Source organism: Natrix helvetica (genome assembly GCF_964273705.1).
Source record: "Natrix helvetica genome assembly, chromosome: 5".
Classification (NCBI taxonomy): domain Eukaryota; kingdom Metazoa; phylum Chordata; class Lepidosauria; order Squamata; family Natricidae; genus Natrix; species Natrix helvetica.
The window spans coordinates 61,070,987-61,086,200 of record NC_138551.1 but is presented as its reverse complement, the minus strand read 5'-3'; the positions used below and the strand labels follow the sequence as shown (position 1 = coordinate 61,086,200).

At 41.5% G+C, this 15,214-nt stretch overlaps 1 protein-coding gene across 2 annotated transcripts in view; it reads left to right on the top strand.

The window, feature by feature from the left end:
* RAB11FIP2 (RAB11 family interacting protein 2) overlaps window positions 1–15,214 on the top strand; it is a 37,588-nt gene that overhangs the window by 15,544 nt on the left and 6,830 nt on the right. Inside the window, exon 4 of one of the 2 annotated variants that reach the window (XM_081955443.1) lies at window positions 10,126–10,171. The exons of the other annotated variant lie outside the window; for it this stretch is intronic. Within the exon in view, the coding sequence (XP_081811569.1) occupies window positions 10,126–10,171 (46 nt within the window). The remainder of the gene's footprint in view (window positions 1–10,125; window positions 10,172–15,214) is intronic. 2 annotated transcript variants of the gene reach the window in all.

The following is a 15,214-nucleotide window of genomic DNA, read 5'->3' as shown; positions in this document are numbered from 1 at the left end:
CCTTAGAAGACTTCTCACTTTTGAAAGTGATTTTAAAGCATTGCACAACCTTTATAGACAATGTGTCCTTTAGGTACCTGGTGCCAAATACTGGACCTTACTTTTTTAAATTAAAGGCACTTTAAATAGATCTTAGAAATGCACTAAAAGCCATAAAATTAGCATATAATCGGTGCTACATTCTGTTATCTCCAAGGTAAAATTGGTATTTTTAGCTGCAGTTAGTATACAGGTAGTCCTTGACTTGCAACCTCAATTGAGCCCAAAATTTCTGTCATTAAGCGAGACAGTGAGGTTTGTCCATTTTACAAGCTTTTTTGGCACAATCTTTAAGTGAATCGCTGTAATTGTTAAGTTAGTAACACAATTGTTATGTGAACCTGGCTCCTGTTTGATTTTGTTTGTCAGAAGCTTGCAAAGTGTGATCACATGACTCCAAGATACTGCAAGTGTTATAAATACATGCCAGTTGCCAAGCATCCAAATGTTGATCACATAGCCATAGAAATGCTGCAGTCCTTGTAAGTGTGAAAAACAATTATAAATTGTTGTGGTTTTGTGCTGTTACAACTTCAAATGGTCTCTAAACAAATGGTTGTAAGTCAAAGACTACCTATTATGAAATTTCCAGATTGACTTAAAATAAACTTGCATATGAGTTTGAAAAATAATAGTTATTCATACTGAAGTCAATTTACTGCTATTGAGGTTTCTTTTCCACACCTCCATTAAAGAAAGTCTTTGTAAGAAGTAATAGCTTAATTGACTTTTTGTACACATTGATATAGAATCTATAGCTCGAATGACTAATTCTTTGAAAAACCTACATGAGGTCATATTGTCCGTTAACAACAATAGAGTTAATGTTTTGTAATCCCAACACACTTTTCAAAGTTTTCTCTTTTAAAGTTCCTTGATCACCTTCATTACAGTAGGCTAATGGCACTATCCATCACAGTAGCTGTCCAGGTGTTAATGCGTAGCTCTCATAGCAGTCCTGTGCATTTAATATACAGTATTTAAGAACAAATGTCAACTAAAATATTGGTTTTCCAGGATATAGATAACTCTGTGTGCAACATTTTTATAATAAATGTTTGTTTTTATGCTACACTACAGTAGACTAATATACTAACGTGAAAATTTCTCAATTTATAGCACTTGACAGGTGTTAAAACAAAAGCATCTTTAATTTTAATGTGTTGTTAGGCCCTCTTTAAAGGGACTGTATAAGTTATTAACAAGGTCCTCTGAGACAGGAGACAGGTAATTAACAAGACCTAGAGAAAGAGAAATTTGGATAATTAACAAGCTCTTAGGCACTGGACACAGGGTAACAAATAGTTCAGTAGTTAAAGGCGACAGGTTGTTACTAGCATGATTGAATGCCAGGTTTGAGAATGTGAATAGATAGGTGTCTCAATGAAGTGTCTAATTAGATTATTATGTTGGTAACATAGTCAACCAAATGTTTAGACTGGATTTCACAATTTTATCTAACGTCCTTTCCAGAAGTGGTGGGTTTTCATTTTTTTTACTATCTGTTTGCTCATGCGTGCATGCATGTGTGACACTTTTGCACATACACAGAAGCATCTGGGTGGGTCTGCGGAACCTCCCACCACCGCCACTATTGGTTCGCCTGATCAGGGCCGAACTGGCTGAAACTCGCCTCTGCTTTCCAGAGATCTGGGTTAGACAGATGTTGTGATTTGATGATGTTAAATGTATTGTTAAATGTATTTTGTCAATACTAATGGTATATAGATGGGATTGCACCCAAGGCACCTATTACTATTGGTACTATCTTTGCTTTCTTTTGCTACAATTGTTCCTCTTCTATTTGCAGGTCTTTGTATATTGTAATTTTCTCCAGTTCTTTCTCTTCTATTTTCATTGTTGTTTAGAGAAGTTCCATCGGTTCTACTTTGATTCCTTTCCAATGTTGCTTATAATTTCTAGCTATGCATTAAAAATAGTTGGAAAATTTTCAGGTCATCTAGTCTATCTTTTTGCTTGGTAAAAGTTCTACTAAAGCATATCAGGCAAATGTTTGTCCATTTTCCAGTAGAGTGGAGGGAGGGGTCACTGAAGGGTTATTACAGCCTGATTGGTCCATTTGACTGAGAGAAAACTTCTTAGCCTTCGGCTTCTCCCGTTGGCTTCCAGTTTCCTCTCAGTCAAGAAGGTCCTTCAGACTATAGTTTTGGTTCCCAGTGATTGTGAGTACTATATTGGACAGTCATTTGGACAATTGGATATTTCAAATTTAAAAAAAGCATAGAGTAGAAGGAGCTGTGCCCAGTGGGACATTTTCCTCTGTCCCAGATCAGCAGGGAGAGCCGAGTAAAACTTTCTCCTCGCATACCTAATTTCCATTCTGGGCTTTTTCTTCCCCCGGCTGATTCCTGGAGTCTCGGGCGTGCCGGGGGGTTTACAGCTCCCAACTCCTCCCCCGACGACCCATTGCTTCAAGCCGCAGCGCCGGCGGCCCCTTTTTGCCGCGCGTGAAGACCGGCAAGCCCCTAACTCGGCCGCGTCGCCTCTCCCGAGTCGGCGGTGCTCTTGGCGGCGGCGCGAGCACAGACCGGAGCGCCAGCGGCCTTTGCCGGGCGTGAAGACCGGCGGCACGAAATTTAGAGCTGCGCTACGATTGTGGGGTCGTTTGGCCGTCTGAACGGCCGGGGAGGCAAACGGCGGCGCGCGCGCCATTTTAGCGGCCGCCTGAAGACAAACGGCCGCAATTCAAGCCGGCGGCCATTTTGGACACGTGGCAGGCCCTGACACAAATAGGCCTTAACGAAGGGGCATCACAGGCCCAAGCTGAGCTGCTCCAACCCAGCGCCGGGCTCACAGACTACAAGGACTTTGTCTTCTTAAACAGTCTTCATCCGTGCACGTGAGTGGGGCGATGGCAGCGCGTTCTGAAGCCGCTCAAACCGCAACTGCCCAGGCCCCAGAAGGGGAGTTAGGCCCCACAGCCCCAGCTAGGCCTCGATCTTCTAGGCCTACAGCCGAGGATAGACCATCCAGGGCTAGGCAAAGGGACGAGCTTAGGCGTTCCAGAGCCATTGAAAAGCCCATTGAGAGAGCAGAGAAGAGGAGGGCCAGGGATCCCAGACCTAGATCTAGATCCCCCAGGTCGGAGGCCCCTTGTCATCCCCCCTCTGTCAACAGGGGATTCAGCCCTTCTTCTCCATCTTCCTCTTCAGCCAGATCAGTTAGGAGTGAAGGACGGGGGGCTTCACCCCCTCCCCCAACTTCCCCTGGGACAGGGGGCTTGGATGGAGATGACCCATTGGAAGGCCCCTCTGCAGGTCCCTCACGGGGTAGGAGGCCTCACAGGGATCATAGTTCCCAGGACTATGATTCTGACTGGGACGAGGAGGATCTAGAACACCTCCCTGAGAATCTTAAAAGATTAATCTCTGCAGCCATTTCCAAGGGAATAGCTCAAAGGGACAGGCCTTCCCGGCATTGTAAGATTACTCCTTTCAGTAGGACCAGGTCCAGAACCTCTTCCCCTTCCCTCATGAGCGAGGTCTCCTCCAGAGAAGAGGCCCGTCGTCAGGACGACTGGGGTTTCTCTGAGGAAGAGGATGCAGCCACTGATCGGCCCACCTCCTCCAACTTATTCATCCAGGCCATGTTTAAGCCCCTACTGAAGAAGGCCAGGAGGACCACTAAGGTGGGCACAGGGGACCCCACAGTGCCCCCGCCCAGGGATCCGGATATGGTGATGTTCTCTAACACGGCCACCAATAAAGAAGAGATCCCTGCTCCTCCGCTGTTCCTGGAGGTAGCCACCAGTCAGTGGGCTAGGCCTTCAAATTTTTCCCCCCCTGGCAGCAATGACAGGCGGGCTTATAACATGGAGAAGGCTTTCCTTCAGGCCATCCAACTTCCGGCCATAGATCAACCGATAGCTGCCCTGGTCTCGTCCTCCCCAGTGGTCTCGGGGGATGCCGCAGATAAGCTTAAGCCGGAGGATAAAAGGGCGGAGCTCACCCTGCGGAAAAATTATAAGGCTTCCGCATGGGCAATGCGGGCGGCGGCTGCCGCCTCGTATTTTAATCGCACGACCGTTATGTGGCTCCGCCAGCTCCAGGATCGTATCCCGATCCAGGATGATCGCATCCACCAGGATTTAACTAAAATTATGGCGGCCTGCCAGTATTCGGCCGACGCAACCCTGGATGCGATGCGGTTCGGCTCCAGCGCCTTAGCTACTTCCGTGGCCGCTCGCCGACTCCTTTGGCTTAGAAATTGGCAGATCGATAATAAAGCCAAATGGGATTTAATAGCTGCCCCATTCGCGGGTCCCAATCTGTTTGGGTCTGCCCTAGACCCAATCTTGGTGGAGAATAAAGACAAGAAAAAGGTGATGCCCACCTCCACCAAGAAGGCCGAAACACGCAGTCACCCGTATCGCAGGCCTTCCTTCAGATCTTATGACAGGGAGCAGGAGCCCCGTTTTCAGCAGTACAGACAGGATAGGCCATACAACAGGCAAAGTTTTCAGGATCGCTCCAGATACCAGTCCCAGTCCAAGCGGCCCTTTCGCGGGGGGGGGGCGGCCGTCCCTTCCGCAGAGGGAAATGACTCAAATCCGAGTCATCCCATAGGCGGCCGCCTGGCGCAGTACGCGGACAAGTGGGACCAGATCACATCAGACGGGTGGGTCCGAGCGACCATTCGCCACGGCCTAAGACTGGAGTTCCTCTCCTACCCTCCGAGACGCTTCAGAACATTCTCCCCGTCCCGGGATCCGGAACGTCGTCATCTTATGGACCTCGCCGTCTCACACCTTCTGGAAATCAGAGCGGTGGAGGTCGTTCCGGAGCCGGAGAGGGGACGGGGCTACTATTCAAATCTCTTTGTAGTCCCGAAGACCTCGGGGGGTTGGAGGGCGATTTTAGACCTGAAGCGCCTGAATCAGTATCTAGTTTACAGGCGCTTCAAGATGGCCTCCCTAAAGTCAATCTTGCAGGGCATTCGAAAGGGGGATTTCATGGCCTCGGTAGATCTGACGGAGGCCTATCTTCACATCCCCATCCTCCAGTCTCACCGTCAATTCCTGAGGTTTTCCCACAAACGCAGACACTATCAGTACCGGGCCCTACCATTCGGCCTGGCCTCGGCCCCTCGGACGTTCACCAAGGTCCTGGCGGCCCTGGCCGCATACCTGAGATCCATCCCAGTCAGACTCCAGTGTTACCTGGACGACGTCCTGGTGCAGGCAGGGTCCCTCCCCAGAGCCAGGGCAGACCTCCAGCTGACCATCCAATGGCTCCAGACACTAGGTTTCTCCGTGAATTTCCCCAAGAGTCACCTATCCCCATCCAGACAGATCCTGCATCTAGGGACAGTGATAGATTCCGAGTCAGGGTGGGTTCGCCTGTCCCCAGACCGCTTGGCCAGTCTGACTCAGTTGATCACGTCGATCAGGACAAAAAGGTCCGTTTCCACCCTGACCTTATCACGCCTCCTGGGGAAGATGGTATCCTGCATAGGGATAGTCCCCTGGGCCCGTCTGCATCTGCGTCCCCTTCAGTGGGCCTTAATACCAGCCCAAAGGAGAATGTTGAGCAACTCTCTACGACCGCTTCGGTTAACTCCGGAAGTGAGACGCTCGCTCAAGTGGTGGTTGTCCCCAGCATTGCGACAGGGGGCCTCTATTTGGGAGCCGGAGAGAGTACAAGTCACGACGGACGCGAGCCTTTACGGCTGGGGGGCCGTGATGGGGTCCGACATGGCCCAGGGACGTTGGACTGCCTCGGACCTCAGACACAATATAAATTGGCTCGAACTCAAGGCCGCGAGACTGGCCCTCCGGACTTTCCACCGCCAACTGCAGGGGCGACACGTCCTCCTGCTTACGGACAATGTAGCGACGAAGGCTCATGTCAACCGTCAAGGGGGGACTCACTCACGAGCCCTGTGGCGGGAGGCGCAGACATTATGCCTATGGGCGGAGAGACACTTGGCCTCTATTATGGCGGAACATATTTCGGGGGAGTCCAACCACCAGGCAGACTGGTTGAGCCGGGCGACTCTGGACAACGGCGAGTGGCAGCTGGACCCAGAGTTGTTCCGGAAGATTTGCCTCAGATTCGGCAACCCCCTTGTAGACCTGTTTGCCTCCCCCGGCAACGCACAACTGCCGAGATTTTTCACCAGATTCAAGACTCCAGCAGCAGAAGGGGCGGATGCTCTCAGAACCCGGTGGCCTCCGGGTCTCCTTTACGCCTTCCCTCCCCTTCCCCTCGTTCCCAGAACCATTCGGAAGGTAGTCACAGAGAGGGCTTCCGTCATCCTGTTAGCTCCATATTGGCCGAGGAGACCATGGTTTGCGGACCTGGTCCAGCTCTCGGTCGTAGAACCCTGGAGGATCTCACCAGAAGAGGTAGTCTTACGTCAAGGGGTCTTAGTTCACCCAGAGCCGCAGTGGCTACATCTGACCGCGTGGCTCTTGAAAGGGGATTGTTGAAAGGGAGGAAGTTGTCGTCAGGGGTCATAGCCACCTTAGAGGCAGCTAGGAGGCCGTCCACAGTTAGAATCTATAACGCCACCTGGTCGGCCTTCGCGAAGTGGTGTAGCCCCAGGGGGGTCGATCCAGCTAGGGCCACGGTTCCTGACGTTCTGGAGTTTCTCCAAAAAGGCCTAGAGGACGAGTTGTCCCACAATACACTCAGGCGGCAGGTAGCGGCCCTATCCACTATTTTGGGAGGAGAGGGCTCCTCTACCCTCTCTCGCTCTCCATTGGTGAAGAGGTTCCTTAAAGGGGCGGCCAACATCCGCCCGCCTCCTGTCCATAGGTTCCCTACATGGGACCTTACCATCGTCCTGAAGGCGCTGACAGGATCTCCCTTTGAGCCTCTCAGGTCGGTCCACATGCGTCTCCTCTCACTGAAAGTAGTATTTTTGGTGGCCATTACATCGGCCAGGCGTACTTCTGAGTTGGGGGCCCTTTCTGTTCGAAACGACCTTTGCATGATTCACCAGGACAGGGTGGTCTTGCGCTTGGATCCTTCGTTCATCCCGAAGGTTAACACTCCTTTTCATAGGGCACAGGAAATTGTACTACCTAATTTTTGCCCCAATCCTACAAGGGAGAGAGAACAGGCGTGGCATCGGTTGGATGTACGCAGGGCCCTCCGTATTTATCTGAAACGGACGGAGGGCATTCGTAGGACCGAGGCGCTGTTTGTCTCGTTTCATCCGAGTTCCCTAGGTAAAAAGGTCTCGTCTTCAACCATTGGGAGGTGGATTAGGTTGGCCATCGTGGAGGCCTACGGAGCCTCTGGAAAATCCCCCCCCTCGGGGATTACGGCTCACTCCACTCGTAGTGCGGCCTCCTCAGCGGCCTGGGCCACTAGGGCGCCCTTTGAGGACATCTGTCGCGCGGCCACCTGGGCCTCCCCTACTCCTTTCATAAGACACTACCGCCTGGACACTTATGCCTCGGCCGAGGCATCCTTTGGGCGGAGGGTTCTCCAGCGGGTGGTGGCCGATCCTCCCCCTGGGACCCAGTCTCCCCTCCCTGGGACGTAGCGTGGGTATGTCCCTTCAGTGACCCCTCCCTCCACTCTACTGGAAAAAGAACGTTGGTCTTACCTGAACGTTTTTTTCGGGAGAGTGGAGGGAGGGGTCACTCTCCCTCCCTAGTTAGATAAGACAGGGTCTGGGAGGGGTAGGATCGGGTGGCCCGGGGCGGCTTTCCCTTGTCTTCTTACATCATGCAGACGCTGACCTTGACATCGCGGAAACTGGGAGCCAACGGGAGAAGCCGAAGGCTAAGAAGTTTTCTCTCAGTCAAATGGACCAATCAGGCTGTAATAACCCTTCAGTGACCCCTCCCTCCACTCTCCCGAAAAAAACGTTCAGGTAAGACCAACGTTCTGTCTCAGCATGAAGGAGAACTTATCACTTAATGAGATAGTCTCTTTCATTGGTTGAAGTGAAAGGGACGCTACCTTCTGAAGGTTAATGGATCAAATTTTCCCTGATCAACTAAAATGATGGGAGAGTTACTTAAATGATATCATTGTCTATAGTGAAAGCTGGGGAAACCATTTAATGCATTGGAAAAAGTAGCAACAAGTCTCCATAAAGCTAGTTTTACAGTAGATCCAACAAAATATCATCTAGGTCAGTGATGGTGAAGCTATGTCACGCTCGCCGCCTCCTGCACCTCAGAAACAATAAGACCTCCCCAAAAATAAGCCAAGTGCTTATTTCAGGGGTCAAAAGAAAATAAGACCCTGTCTTATTTTCAGGGAAACATGGTATATTCTAAAAATGAGTAGTAATTGAAAGACTAAGGAACTAAATGAAGGAATAGCTAGTATAATTTTGAAAATACATGTTTTTCTCTCTAGTGCAAAATCAAATCAGTCATTTTTAGCATATTAAATATTGTTCAATGTTCTGTATTATGGCAATGCAAAAAAAGATGGCTTGACTTGTATTTTGTACTCTGCATTGATAGCTTATGTTTTGAAATGTTATTTTGCCACTTCAAACATTAAAAAAACATTTAGGAAAAATCAAATGTCTTAATTTCCATGTGCTTCCTTTATCTTTCTGCTTCCTTTTTGTCTGACAGTCTCAGCAACATTGTTTTCTTCATCTGTGAATGTTCATGTTTCTGAATACCTATGGAATGGAATGTTAGGTATACTACTTTATATCAGGCATTAATTTATATCAGGCATTAATTTAATCAGCTCATAATAAAACAAAGTTTCAAACAGTGCTAATGTTGCCTCTTTTGGGGATCTATTTTTCCATGTTTGCAGGGTATATTCCTTGCCATGTTTTGAAAATGTTATTCAGTTTTTGTTGTTTGTTATGGTAATTATTGTTTACAAGAGAACTTCACTGAAATGAACCACATAATTGCAGATGGAAAGTTAAATTTAACAAAAGTTAATAAAGTATCTTAATTTTATTAGAATAGATTTCGAAAAGACCATAATTTCAGTAATATTTATAAAATTTATTTAATATGTGTAATAATTATATATTTTTCTTTTTCCCAAATTGTCCATTTATTCCAGAATTATAGCACACACAATGTTCCTGTTCACCCTATTTTCTTGAATATTTATTTATTATGGAATTTTTATATACTACTGTAAAATGAGTCATTCTTGTGAATTTCCCTATAATTGTTTTGAGAGAATTAAAAATGATACAACCCTTTTTCTAGTTTTTAACAAATTATATTTTGTTATTTAGAATTAATAATGATTTGAATTCATGGAAATTAGAAACATCAACTCTCTAGCTGCCAGGGATAAATGTCTTTTTTCCTTCATTCTTCATTTGGAGACAGAGCCAAATTGCAATATTGTTTCTTCAAAGGAGAAAACGACAAACCAGCTGTTTTAATCCATTGTTGAATGATCCTATGGGATCATTGCACTGATAACCTTAGGCTTATAAAGAGATTTTATTCTACTTTCTTTGGACTTTCTCTTCCTCTCATAATACTCTGATAGTAGTCACTTTCGTTGCTAGCAGTTTAGACATTAATGGCTGTGTATTGCGTTATTTTGAGGGGACAGCACATTTTCACTGTTATACAAGCTGTATACTACTTTACATTGTAGTCAAGTATCATTTCTTCAGAGTTGTCACATGAAAAGACATATTTACAAAATGTGAGGGGTGTACTCACTTCTGTGATATACTGTACATTTTAAAATGCTACAGCCAAATAGTTTTCTATAATGTATAGCATTTGCATATAATATATATATAATTTACTGCTTCTTACTATGACTTTATAGTAAAGAAGAGTGTGTTTGTGTTTGTTTTGTAATCAGAGTACTAGAACATTATTACCATGCATGATCATTTTCTTGAGCTCACATATGGTGTGATAATGTCTTGTAAGGGTTTGAACTCAATTATTCATATAGTTCTCGAAGACATCCAAATGTTCTGAACTTTCTGTTTGCTACACATGTTAAATATGTTAATTTTTAAAAAGATAGTGCTCTAATGTTCAAAAATAAGGGGAACGGATGATATATGGGGGGAAAAAGCAACCATTATTTTGAGATCACATGCTTCTAAATATTTATCGTATAATATATATTTTTATTACTTTCATAGTCTTAATGTGAATTCCGAAAATTCTGAAGAATTTCAAAAAACAATGGTAAGTAACTACTTGATTGATGTTCCATTTGATATTTGACAAAGGATATCCGGTGTTTAAAGTTTTGTTGTTTAAAACTTTGTTCTTTTTAGCTGACTGATTGAACCCTAATTTAATAGTACAAATGGCAGATTTTCTTTCCTGAATTAATCCAGAACTCTGTCTAGTCCAATACATTTATTTCCTTCTTGAAATGGATAATTGTTGATTATTGTGACGTGAGATATATTACCCACAATAGATGTTAATAATTTAAAAGTATAAATAGCCGGTTCTTCATGAACCTGTGGCCAGTGGTTTCATGAATCAAACCACATATTAAAAGTTTGGATGAAAAGCAGAATAATGCAGTGTAATCCCATACCTGATTCTGCATGCTTATGTTTTTTCTTAATGTTTTTAAGTACGCAGGGAATAACAATTGACTTAAATTTCCTAACATAAAAAGGAAGCATTTGTACTGGTATAAATATAGACTGTTTCTTACACTGCTTGAATAGGTAAGTGGCTGATATGACTGACCAGCACGGAGAGAGTGCTTTTCTCTTATACTTAAGATGGGCAACCTTTTTGTGGTTGGAAGCATCACTTTTTTCTAGAAGCAAAAGCTATAGTGGATAAAACAATAGTGATGGACAATAGAAACAACCAAATTCCACATTTGGCTGGGGGTAGGGTTTATCACTTTCCCTTTTTGTTTTGGGGATAGTTTAACCTTTTAAAGATTGTTTTTACGCTTTTTAAAACAATCTCCTGCCTTAAAATGGGAATAAATTGTTTTATCAGTTTTAAGTATTCGTAGTATGTGATGTTATGGCAGCTACAAAAATATGCTCAAGGGTCATAGCTGTCTATCCTTACTCTATGTTAAAGAAAAATTATCTAACTTTATGTATGTTGCTGTATATTTCTCCCCAGTTTCTTGCTTTCTAATCTGAAGAGATTAACCCTTCTCGGCCTCTATTTATATTGAATCATACATTCTCAACTATATTACCTGTTGTTTTTCACCTTGGTTATATATTTTTAATTGGGTGACTAGATACATAATACTTCTTCACATAACCTTGTGAGTTTGATGGAAATATTAACTTTTATTCATTAAATTCATTGGGATACATATTTTAAGAAGGAAATATATTGAAAGGTAGCAGAAATACTGGAAGATGACAATGCATGAGCACTTTTGAACCTAAGTTCCCTAATCCCTTTTCATCCTTTTGCTTTTTGTTTATTCGAAGATAATATACTCAATTATTATTCGCTAAATCCAAGTCCTATGGGTCTTTTTAAGTGGTTTAGGAAAGTTAATCCAAATGTGAATTCTAGATTGATTAATAAATATTACAAGATGATAATCAAGAAACATTTATTTATTTATTAAAAATAAACTCAATCATTAAAGACTCCCAGTAGGATACAAAGAGCAACAGCGACAAGCCAGAATGAAAAAAGAAAATGTAATTTAGACTTACTGTTAAAGAAATTCAGATAGTACTCACTATGCAACCCAATTGAAAGTGGAATTTCCCTCTCTTAAGTGGTGTGGTAATAGGGCAAAAATTAGTGACAACAGTTTTGGTAGTCCCTATTGCTGTTACTAAGCCATGACTCTGCTATTGTTAGGCAAGGCTTTCACACTTCTCCTACCCTGCTAGCACACTTCTGCTTTAACTCATCAACTCATCCCTTCTCTGTCTCCAACATTTCTGCTCTTTTGACCTTCTTGCACTCTGCCAGCCTCACTGCCCTTGTCATCCTGTGCATTTGCATCTTATCAGCAATGGGAGGAAGAAGACAGCAGACTGACTGAAGTCCGAGATTGGGAGGCTGGATAGATGGCAAAGGAAGTTGAAACATGCCTTGTATTTGTAAATGTGAGCAGGTTGCCAAGTGCCTGTATAACAAATGTTATTATTTACCCAATATTTCAAAGCTTTTTATGTTTGTGCTTCTATATTATTATTCAGAACAATATAACAAATTTTAAAAAAAAACTATTTTACTTTTGAAGTCCAAATTATGGGAGTACAATATCTAGAAGGCACTTTTCAGGAAATTTAAAACATAACTATTGTAAGAATTCAAATATTGCAACTTAACTATTAAATATTAAACTTAACAAATAAGTTTGAAGTAATTTAAATAGTGTTCTTTCGATGACTTACATTGTAGTTTCCTCTGGGAAATGGTCTTTTATATTTGTTTTGTTCCGTTAGTGCTATCATCTGTGACTAAATGAGAGGTAGCCCATTGAAAAGGAAGCCCAATTAAAAACCCCAAAAGAGGATGGAAAAGTAAAACAAGAGTTGTGAAAGTGGTTTCAATTATATTCCCAAAACAAAGCTCCTCATTAGAATAAACAAATGATCAAAGAATGCCAAGTTCAAATATTATCTTTGCTTTTTCCAGCAGCAGCTATCAGTTTGTACCCAAATAAGACTTGATTATCAGACTTTCTCTACATGCTTGCTAGCTTGAAACTGTGGGGTTTTCTCCTATTCTTTATTGAATTTGATATCAGTATTGTTGGGAAATGGCATAGAATATTTATTTTTAGTTAATTTGTTCTCATTTACTGAACATGTGTTTCCATTTAAGATAGTAAAATCATGCAGATCTCAATCACTACATTAGTTGCATTGACATAGTTGTTTTACTTGCAACTATGCATATGTTTTGATCTAAATGATCAGAAATGAACAAAATGTAATATATTCAACCATCTGCGGTATATAATTAAAATGATATCTCTTCTGCCAACTGTTACAAAGTTGGAAACAAAAAAAATTATTATCTGAAATATGAACATTTTTTTTAAAGTGCGAATGAATATATACATAAATAATTATTGCATATAATTCAGAGAGACAAAAATTATGGATCACTATTTCTTTTAGATTTTGGAACCTATGTCTATGATATTGTAAACTTCTCCCAGTCATAAGTATTTATAAAGTCGCAGGATATTATAGACACTATTTTGAGATGATTTCTAAAAGCAGATGAGATATAAACATAAGTAAAGCACTCTTATTATTTTCCATTAACGATCGATCAGGAGCTCGAAAAAAATTAATACTTCACTGATTTGCAGCATTTATATTGTCTCCCTCACTCACCCATTCTAGTTAGTTTTATCTCAAATTTCCACCTGCATATTTTAATGAGATTGAAACTGAAGTATTGTACATTTGATGTAGTTTAGCTCCCTAAATCACAAGTGAGTTTTGGTATTATTTTTTATTATCGTACTCAGATATAAACAAAAAGCTTCCCAATTGTTACCAGCATTGAAAATATAATTTAAAGGCTATATGATAAGTAGTTAAATATCTCACATTCATAGCAGAAATTCTGGTTTTTACCTAGTAGACAAGTTGAGGAATTTGCTTTTATGCTGACAGCATAAAATTTTTTTATTTGCAGATAACAAAAATTACCATTTCATTTGAAAAGCAGTGTATAATAATCTGTTTTCAGTGCAATGTTTTAGTCAGTTTAATTTTTTTTCTTTATTCAAATTTAATTATATTGATACAATGGAGCTTAATTTTGAATGGATACACAGGAACATATGCAAACACATATGCACAGTAAATGAAATAATCTATGCATAATCAATAGTTTTTCATTTATTTATTATTTAATCAAATTTAGATAGCCTTTCAAACAATTTCTCTGGGCAGCATATAATAATTGAATATAAACAACGCACATATAAAATAATCATTATAACAATATACAAATTAGTATTAAAATTAAATATTTAAAAACTTACACAAGCATCTTTTATTCTTCCATTAAAAATATGTATATGACTAGCAGCCATATAAGACAAATTTCAGATATTCTATTTTTTACTAAGTGTTGCATTGCAATATTGACAATTTAACTCTATCCTTAAATTTAGATATTATAGTCACTTTGGTCAATCTGGAAGAGAAACATATATACTCATAGTCATTAGTCCACTGAAATGTAAATCTTGCAAATATTCTGATTTTTCTATTAAAACTCTGGTAGGACTAGAAAATGTACAGAGCTTAGACAAACAATGCTTTAGAAGTACCATACATCTTTGTACCTTTAAGATTTAGTTGCAAAAGAAAAGCAGTTTAAACTTCAATGTTTAGATATGTCTTGAATAAACAGTTCCATTCCCTATATTACCAGGATAAGCACAGGTTGGTGTATAAAATTGTACAGATAAGGTATGCAAAATGGAACAAGGGAGAATTTGCACATTCTTTCGTTAGATTACAGAATTAGAACATGTTATAAGATTGTAATGATGTATAGAACAGGCATTAAGGTGGTTTGGTCAGAGATGTTTCCTTTTTTTCAAACTGCATGGACATTTTCCAGTCATATTCATTCATCAGGTAGCAGTCTAAATACTTCAGATGCATATCTGGAATCTTGCAAATGTTCTTGTTTTTTATCTTAGAAAGTAATTATGCACCTCTAAACATTTCACTTACTTTTCAATGCCATTTTAAATCTATACCTATATGTATGTATCTGTCTATTAGTGTAAATAATTTCAAAAAGGCAGAAGAATTCATTGATAGTTATATTTGATTAGCTCAACACTAGATGATGATTTGGATGTATTAATTGTCATCTAGATAAATAAGCAAGAGAGAGCATTTTTATATAGATTTTATCTCATATATGCAGTAATGCTTTCAATTTCATTCATTCAGTTGCAGATTGTTTGATGGTAGTGTGGTTTCTGTGGATGTGAATTAGCCCTAACTTGCTGTTTAAATATAGAAAGTGATAGATATGAGCAAATCTTAAAATAGAGCCTGAATTCATTAAAAAGAATCATGTAGCATTATCTCACTGTTGGGAAGCAACCAAGAAATGTTTTTGAGTCATGTCTATTATCCATTTTAATCATATTGGGTTCTTTTCAAATATAGACTAGTTGCCTTGCATCATCATCTGCCAGGAAAGTGGGAAATAGTCCAGAGAAATGTTCACTTAATAACACTGTACTGTGGATCCCAGATGGAGGCCTCTTTCACTTAGATC